A 10,000-nucleotide genomic window follows, 5' to 3' on the forward strand; every position below is an offset into this window, starting at 1 on the left:
TTCGAGCAGCACCATTTACAATACCTACAATGATAAGACCCTTTGAGGTCTCATCTTTACCTAAAATTATAAAACTGACATTGTGCACTTAAATATGAAATCTGTCAGGTTTTCTACTTTTTTAGTTCTTTAAACTGAAAAAGACAAGAGTTGTCCAACAATCTACCATCGTGTCCAGTGTGGGGCGAACAATGGGAGCGATCTATATTCATATTTTCGTCCAACCAAGTCATCAATCACATGATTTGTGGCTGTCCAACGATTGGATATTTCTTCAAAATTGTAACCACGCTGCTTTGTTTATGAAAGTTGTAAACATATCCATGTGTCAAGCTGAACAAAATGACCCATCGTGATGTTAGATATTTCAAAAACTGTGAACACCTTTCACTATGTGGGTCACTTTGAGCACATATTCCAATGTGACCAATGACCTTGGGCACATGGAAATTTAATATAGATCATGCCCATTGTCTTAATTGTCAGCGCCAGCCTGCAACTGACTATTTCAAACAGAAATATAGAAATATAGAACGTCGCAATATTTTTCTTGTATACAACAGGCTTTCAACACACAAGCTCAGTAACTAGGGGCGCCAAATTGTGATGATGATGATGATGATGATGATGATATTAATAATAATAATAATAATAATAATAATAATAATAATAATAATAATAATAATAATAATAATAATAATAATAAAAATAAAAATAAAAATAAAAATAATAATAAAAATAAAAATAATAATAATAATAATAATAATAATAATAATAATAATAATAATAATAATAATAATAATATTATTAATATTAATATTAATATTAATATTAATATTAATATTAATATTAATAATAATATAATAATAATAATAATAATAATAATAATAATAATAATAATAATAATAATAATTGTCGTCGTCGTCATTATCATCATCATCCGTATCCTCCTCAACCTCCTCATAACGCATTGTGAAGTGCAATGAGCATGATGATTCGTTAAAACTGCACTTTATAAATATTCTCATTTTATGTTATCATAATCATTATACTCATTATTAATAGCAAGTTTCATTATCATCAATATAAGTAGCCTATAGTTATCATGGATGGAAAGGAAAAGAAATGAAGAAATTTTAGAAATGGCAAACAGAAAAAGATCACTGATAACAAAAATCATCAAACGCCAAATGGAATTTTTAGGACACATTATCCGCCACCCTGGTTTGGAAGTACTCGCCTTGACTAGAAAGATGAATGGGAAAAGAATAAGAGGAAGACAAAGAATAACGTATTTGAAAGGGATAAGAACTTGGACAGATGAAGCTGAGAAAGGTGGCGCTGCTTTAATAGAATTGGCAAGAGATAGATCAGCTTGGCGGAAGATGACCTCCGACGTCTGCTTCAGATATGGAACTACATGAGATGAGATGAGATAGTTATCACCAATACTAATAGTGTTGCAATTTACTTGCTATCATTATTGTCATCATCGTCATCGTCGTCGTTGTCATCATCACCATCATTATCACCATCATCATCACGATCATTTTTTTTCCATTCGGACAATCTGCTTACCTGGTACTGGAAAGCTAACAAAACATCCACGGCTTTCAGCTCTCCTTGGGCAAGCCGTCTTTGAAGCTCGATGAAACCTAATCTAGCGACGGACGGGTCATATGCATCCTATAAAGACAAAAATCCGGGTGTGTTCGAGTTTTATATATTATCTTGATTTCGTATTGCTTGCTCGTTTGTTTTACTGTTTTGTTGGGGTTTATTTTACTACATTTAAATTATGTGCGAACGTGCGTGTAGTGTGCGAGTGCACGAATACCACTGAGCATTAAATGAGGACTTGATTTGAAACTGAACAATTGAATCTAACGGTGCACAATAATAAGTGCAAAAACCCCATATGTGCACGTAGAAAGTTCCGATAGCTCAATAGAGCATCGCTTCACACGCAAAGGGACAGGATTCGAACCGGGGTGTGCTTGATATTATTCTTGATTGACCCTCTCCTACCCTCTCCACCCAGCAGTGAATGGGCAGAAGGTATTTTAAGACTGGCGGAAAGTAATTTGCGATAGACTTGCGTCCTATCCAAAAGAGTCTCATGACTCTGAAGGACTACTTTGTTCTGCGTACGTTGGTGGAATCAGCACTGAATCATAGGAGTATATTATTTATTTATTATTTAGTTTTTATATAGCGCAATATCCACTAATGTGCTCAAAGCGCTTTACAAGCGGTCCCTGGCCAACAGCAGCATTTAACATTTAGCACGCCTGTTTTTTCAGACAGAGACAACACTGTTAACGGCCAGGTACTCATTTTACACCTGAGTGCGGTGAGAGAATGTGAGTAAAGAGCCTTCTCCAGGGACTCACTATGCGCCGAGCGAGGCTCGAACCCAGGACCTTCCGATCCGAAAGCGAGTGTCATACCACAAGACCACATATCGTGTATTAAGTGTTTCCTTCTTAAATATAAGGTACGGAGAAGTGCCAGATGAAAACAAAGATATTGCGGTGTGTTGGGTGGTTCAATGGCAAGTGAAACTGCTCGCTGATCTCTCTCTCTCTCTCTCTCTCTCTCTCTCTCTCTCTCTCTCTCTCTCTCTCTCTCTCTCTCTCTCTCTCTCTCTCTCTCTCTCTCTCTCTCTCTCTCTCAGCAAGGCGGAGGATGCCGTGTCAGTTGGATCCCGAGTTTGGCTTTGACACCGCGGTGTTTTTATTCTGTTTTCATCTGGCACTTCTCCACGCCCTATGTTTCTCATAATTATTGATTTAAGTTGATTTTAAGGGAAACACATTTTCTCAATATTACCCTCTTCGAGAGTACGTCAGTCTTAGTAGAACTGATGTTTTGTTTCCTTTCCTCCTGCCTCTTGCGGATCTTTCTCTTGGTCTCGGCCACACGATACTTGTAGTGGAAGGACAGGCCAATACGATATGATAGGTAGATGCTCGCACACGCTGTTAGAAAGCCCAGCCATCCTCCCGGGGCGTCCTGGAAGATAAAAGATAAACTATGTAAAATGATGGTATCATATTCATGGTTGAATGGAAACCCGTAGGGAGTTCAATGAACCTTAATCTTTACCTTGCGATTCACCACATTAGGCAGGTCATCATCACTCTCTACATTTGCCTATTTTTAGTAATATTAACCAGATAACTTACTCAGGAAAGACAAGTACTTGAAAATTTGGTTTTAAAAAAACGTCCTTCAAATAAATTCAAAAACTCTCAAACCTGGGACCTCGCAGATTTAAGGGGGTTTTTCTTTGTTTGTTTGTTTGGTTTTTTTGTTGTTTTTTTTTTCGTTTTTTTTTTTTCGTTTTTTTTTTTCGTTTTTTTTTTCCGTGATGAGTCGATCGAATTTTGAAGGACGGGGGTTTTTTTTTTTTGGTCAATTTTTTTTAAAATACGTGTTTTTGGGTTTGTTTTAGAGTACAGGAGTTAAAAGATTTATCCCGATACCTTTGTAAAAATCTAATACTAATTATTTTTTAAAGTGAAAACAGAAAGGCTTCAGATTGAGAAAATACAAATAAGGTTTCGGGTGTAAATCCCTCGTAGGGAAAACAGAAGAAAGTTGAAAATAAACTGTAATGTTCTTGTTGAATGGAATATGAATATAAATAAAAAACATTTTCGATAGTCCAGGCTTCAGAAGCTCCCACCGCTCTTTATTAATAATCTAATCAGATCTTTGCCACTGTTTCTTTCCATAGTCAAGGTACTTAGTCTGAGATCACATAAAGTCTCATCCAGACATAAGCACAGGTCCCAACTAAGAGGGATACACTCAAGTGTTTACAAATCATAATATATAATATGTAAACAAAACAATACAGTGCATAACAGAGATATGATTTGCAAGGAAAAAAATATCATCTCCCAAAACTCTAAACATTTGACTGCTTTCCTCCCAGCTAGTGTATCAGACCAGGGCCTGGACAAAACCAAGTAATCTCATTCCACGACAAAGATAGAAAGCATGTTGGAAAACAGATAGAGGGGTTGGGGAGAAGACACGGTAAGTGCCTCCCTGCCCACTATGGGAGGTAAGGAACCCCACCCAGACTTGAAGCTAGATTTTTTTTTTCGCATGCATCTAAGAACAATTGAATCACGTTGAAACTGTTGGTTCTCAAATATTGTGACAACTGAGACAAAAGCCATCAAATCCAAGTCCGTACGAGTTTAACTAATTTATTTGGTGTCAAGAACGATAAAATAAAGCTAGGAATTTGAGCATAATGTTTTACAGAGCATTAGTTAAATTAGTTTCTATAATGGTGGTATGTAGGCACTTACAAACCAAGAAAAACACAAATAAGACATGTTCCTAACAGTTGAGTAGGATTTTCAATATTATAAATAACTAGGCTACAATCATTTCAAACAAGAACAACAGATGCGGAAAAACGAATGAGAAACCATTGCCCCTCACAATTCAAGAAATCAGATGTATATATTTTGGTACATTGTGCGGCTATGTGGTCTTGTGGTACGACACTCGCTTTCGGATCGGAAGGTCGTGGGTTCGAGCCTCGCGCTCGGCGCATAGTTGAGTCCTTGGAAAAGGCTCTTTACTCGCTTTCTCTCACCGTACTCAGGTGTAAAATGAGTACATGGCCGTTAACAGCATTGTCTTTGTCCGAAATATTGTAATATCGCCTAACAGGCGGCATGCCCCGTCCTACATGTTAAATGTTGCTGTTGACCAGGGAGCCCTTGTAAAGCGCTTAGAGCACAATTAGTGGATATTGCTCTATATAAAAGCTCAATTATTATTATTATATTACATAATATTCTTCGACAAGAATTAACACATCATGAAATATGATTATGACAACATTTTTATAGATACAAGGGACGAAATGTTTTGGAATGTAACAATCGTAACATCCGTGTATAGGACAGGCTAGCGGTCTTTAGAAATTGGGCTACCCGTTAAGGTAATTAGATTTGATCAACCTGTGGATTAGTCAAATGTGTTACTATATTTTTATCCTCAGGCGTAATGTAAACGGTGTTATACTTTCAGGTATTTTGAAACTTTGTGACTAACTTATATTATGAACTAACCCATGCGTCATTATTTTCCATTCTTGTTTTGTTGATTGATTAATCAATTAGATAGATTTTTAATCAATCACTGCTAATTAATTATTCTCGATGCACAATACACGTACTAGCGCAGCGAGATATGAAGTGTTCAGGTGCTGCATAAGAAAGTCCCCTTCTCTCTTTTTAAAGGATTTATCGAATATCTACAATTCGATCAATTGAATCTTTATCCGCCAACCAATCTGATCTGATACGAGACTGTGATTTTCATTGAAAATATAAGAATATTGCATCTTTTTTTATCTATCATTACAAAATTGTGACCTGGCATAATTGTTTAATGTACAGCTTTAATTTAAAAGGGGTCCTGGTCTCAGATTAATTATCAGTCCTGATAGCTCGGAAATAAGTACCATGATCAATCCCGGGTGAACTCGGAGATTTTTTTTCCTTTGAGAGCCGTTAATCGCATGTCGTTCTATATTATGATATGATGATATGATATGACATAAGTCCAGATTTATGTAGGCTTTTACAGCCTTTTATCTGCTCTTGTGCATTCGTGAACGTATATAATTTAAGTCTCTCAAAACTGGGCATGCCACATAGTGGAAGGAGGTGTCTGAATTTAACTTTATAAACAGTTTTTTTCTGTTTCACAATGAGCATCAAGACGGCTCGAATGCCTGCAATGAAGGGGCGTCGACAACTGTTGCAGGCAGGCGGTTCCATTTGTCGACTACCCGAACTGAGAAAAAGTTCTGCCTAAGGTTTAGAGAACACCTTTCCTTGGAGAGTTTGAATCTGTGTCCTCTGGTGGTGCTGGTGGAATCAAGATTTATGGACTTTAAGCAATTACATAACTTTATATATAAATCCAACATATCAGAATGTCTTAAATCCGCGTGTACTGACAAAACATTTTTTTTAAAAAATTAATTTGGAGATAAAACATTCATTTTAAATATCGATTAGGAAGGACTTCCCCAGTTTCACAGCGTCCGTCCCTAAAGATCGGCTTTTATTATCTGGAGGAGACCCCCCCCCCCTCACCTTTATTTTTTCGGGGTGAGATCTCCTGAACCCCCATTAATCCTAACTAAAGATACTATAACCTGGTGAAACATATTTGCAATCACTTGCAATATCGAAACTGATGGGAAATATAGGAAATAATAATTGCGTCGGCCGGAGTCGTAAACAACAACCGACTCATCAAATTGTTTTTGAAATTAGAAAAATCACACTACTTATATATAGATAGTTCGAAGATGACGTCACTCAGGTCTTTGTTCATGTTTTTTGCCATCCCCGTGTATGTGTAATGCTCACTGAACTGTATTAACCTGACTATAAACGTTCATGGATACAGTTTTGTGTGTTGGTCCGCTATACTTCCGGATGGCAATGTTATGAGCTTCTAAGCCAAGCGCATACTATCTATATACTTGTTATTACTATTATTATCATTATTATTATCATTGTTTGCCTTGCTTTATTATTGATTTTACTTGATTTGTTGATGAAAATATTAAATTCTTGTATGAGTTATATTGACAATTGCCTAAAAATAAACTTTTGAAACTTTGAAGCTATAAAAATGAAACGTATTAAATGGTAATATTTATTGGTCATTGCAATTAATTGAAAGTCAATAACAGCTAAAAGATTAAGTAATAATATAATAAAAGTGCTGTGAAACTACGGAAGTTCTCCCATCGATGGCGTTCAACTGTCAAAGTCTCAAATAAGGTATTTTTTTTCAGTCGCAAGTTTTAAGTATTTTGACACGTTAGTTGGGAGTTTATTTTGATCCAAATAAAAAACAACTGTACATCAGAACTAACCAGGTACTGCGGCATTCTGGAGCAACACGTATTTAAAAATGTTGCTAACAAAAACCCGTTCCTCAAATATCGATCAATTTAAATGACCATCTTGGCAAAAACTCTCAAACCTGGAACTTCGCGGAACTCCCAGGTTTGAGAGTTTTTGCCAAGACGAAGGTCATTTAAATTGATCGATATTTGAAGAACGGATTTCTAGCCAAATTTTTAAATACGAGTTTTTCCAGAGTACGCCAGTTAACTGGTTAATGGCGATACAATCTTTCTTTCAAATTATATTTATCTAATATTCATTTTGTAAGTAAAAACCTAAGATAGAGCCGAGAGCGTTGGGATTCGGGCTTTTAAGCGAGTGCAGCTATGTGGTCTAGTGGTATGACAACCGCTTTCGGATCGGAAGGGTTCGAGCCTTGCTCGCCGCATTGTTGAGTCCTTGGAGAAAGCTCTTTACTCACATTCTCTCCCCGTACTCGGGTGTAAAATGAGTCCTACCGTTAACAGCGTTGTCTCATATCCGAAAAATGTAATTGCCTAGCCAACCCCCCCCCCCCCCCCCCCCCCACAAAAGCGCTTGAGCATGTTTAGTGAATACCTCCTGCGCGCAAAAAAGTTCAATCCTCTTTAAAGCGAGTCACTACTTAGTGACAATATTATTGAGATATGACTTGGCGTATGAGAGAAGTTGAACCCATTCATGAAAGAGTTCACGATTGACCCAGATAAAACTCCAGTCATTTATGGCATGGGGTCGTTGGCAGAATTGGTACACTGGCCTCCCTTTTTTAATGTCAATGACCTATGCAAGTGAATTTTTTTTTCTCTCATTACTAACAGAGAGATTGTATAAACTAACGTATTAGATAGAATGCGCTTGGCCAAGGATTTCACAACATTGCCATCCGGAAGTTAAAACGACCAACACACAAACTGTGTAACCATGACTTTTAAATTAGCGAATTAATACAGTTTAGTGAGAACAACTCACAACGCGGATGGCACAAAAAATAACAAATGCCTATTTGACGTCATCTGCTACTATCTATAGATAGATGCGCTTGGCCAAGGAGTTCACAACATTGCCACGGAAGTATAACGGACCAACACCAAACTCTGTAACCATGAACTTTTATATAGTTAATACAATTTAGTGAGAACAACTCACAAAGGCGGATGGCAAAAACAATAACAAAGGCCTAGAGTGAACGTCATCTGCATACTATCTATAGCGTTAGCTTATAAACTCTTGTCTGAACTAGCGTTTTTGTATTTGACGATACGCTTGACTTAATATCCTAAATCAGTCGACTCCAACGTGAATAAGTACTACAAGAATAGGTTGATATTGTATAGATAGAACGAAACTGGCGTCACTCGGCTCTTTGCTATGTTTTTTACAGCCATTTTAATGATACATTCTCACTAAATTCTATCAATCAGACTATATACGTTTAAGGTTGCATATCGTTTTGTGTATTGGTACCTGGCGGATGTAGTGAGGATTTTACTTAAACGCATATCATCAAGAACGCGTGTGTTGACACAAATATAAACTGAAGATATAATTTATAGATTATAAATAAATTTCACTTGCCAGGCCCCCCGCCCCCCCCCCCCCCCACCTCAAGTGAAAAAGCATTGTAATGTATTCATTTTTTTAAAAATCCCCCCTTCAGGCGTACTGTGAAACTACGGGAGTCCTTAAGTTTTTGTCAATTCATTTTCTTTGTGTATATTTTTATTTTTTAACCCCCAAATTTGGCCAAAGATTATTTCGACAGGAGTGGTGACGTTTGTATTTCACATTTACACGCCTCCCTTTATAAAAGTTCATTTACTACACAGGAATGAGCAGGGATGGAACGAAAAAGAAATGGGTATTATTTTTTTCCAATAAAATTTTTTTTTTTTAATTTCGTGACTTTGAGGATAACGATTTCTTTCTCGTTTTAATCGACGCACATTTAATTAGGAGTCTTACCTTAATATGAAAACTTGAAAGCGAAAACTTGTCTTCCAGCCATGCCATTTTGTTAAAGAATTGAAATAAACGACAGAGAGACTTATGGGTCTCACTAAATTATTATTATTAATTTTTTCACCAACTGCAGTCCGTGAAACAAACACAGCTGATGCTGTCGAATGGACCCACGACTCGCGACTGAACGGTATAGGACGGAATAAGTTATTATTATGATGAAGGTACACGGTGTGTATATTATATATTTATATAAACAACTGACCTCGCTGACCGAGAAAAAAGATGGTACGGGATAGGGGGAGGTGGGGGAGAAATTGAAAAGGTGTCAAATGAACTCATCTCGTCACTGTTAATTCTATCATAGCACCCATTTCATGATGATTAGAATGACGCCACTCGGCTATTTGTTATTATTTTAAGACAGCCTGTTAGTGATAAGTTCTCACTAAAGTATAGATAGGACGAAATTGACGTCACTCAAGTCTTTGTTATTGTTTGTTTTTGTTTTTGTTTTTTTGTTTTTTTGCCATCAGCGTTTATGAGTAATTCTCACTAAACTGTATTAACCAGACTATAAACGTTTATGGTTTCACAGTTGTATGTGTTGATCCGTTGTACTTCCGGATGACAATGTTATGAGCTTCTGAGCCAAGCGCATATTATCTATATCAATTAGATTATAGATAGAATGAAGATGACGTCACTTGGGTTATTGTTATTGATTTTTGCCATCCACGTTTATGAGTAATTCTCACTAAACTATATTAACCAGATTATAAAATTTCATGGTTACACATATTGTGTGTTGGTTCGATATATTTCCGGATGGCAACGTTGTGAGTTTCTTAGCAAGCGCATACTATCTATACACGTAAAATGTTACACACAATTTTGTGTGTTGGTTTGTTAAATTTGGTTGGTGAATGCTGCGAGTATTTTGCATAGCATCAATAAGTTAAATAAGGCAACGGTTCTATTGATAGTATGCGCTTGGCTAAGAAGCTCACAACATTGCCATCCGGAAATATAACGATGCCTGGGAAATTCGATGCTGATAATTACATAAAACTATTATGGTGTGGCACTCGCTT

General features: G+C 36.6%; 1 protein-coding gene across 1 annotated transcript in view; it reads right to left on the minus strand.

The window, feature by feature from the left end:
- The window catches only part of LOC144963862 (vitamin D3 hydroxylase-associated protein-like), a 33,005-nt gene extending 23,790 nt beyond the window's left edge, over nucleotides 1-9,215 (minus strand). Inside the window, exons 1-3 of the mRNA XM_078897814.1 lie at nucleotides 8,910-9,215; nucleotides 2,833-3,015; nucleotides 1,579-1,686 (exon numbers count right to left, since the gene is read on the minus strand). Of these exons, the coding sequence (XP_078753940.1) occupies nucleotides 1,579-1,686; nucleotides 2,833-3,015; nucleotides 8,910-8,957 (339 nt within the window). The 5' untranslated portion in view covers nucleotides 8,958-9,215. The remainder of the gene's footprint in view (nucleotides 1-1,578; nucleotides 1,687-2,832; nucleotides 3,016-8,909) is intronic.
- Nucleotides 9,216-10,000: the final 785 nt, after the last annotated feature.

The sequence above is a fragment of the Berghia stephanieae genome, chromosome 2 (assembly GCF_034508935.2).
Source record: "Berghia stephanieae isolate SIO BIC M18660-M18661 chromosome 2, UCSD_Bste_1.3, whole genome shotgun sequence".
In the NCBI taxonomy this organism is placed as follows: Eukaryota; Metazoa; Mollusca; class Gastropoda; order Nudibranchia; family Aeolidiidae; genus Berghia; species Berghia stephanieae.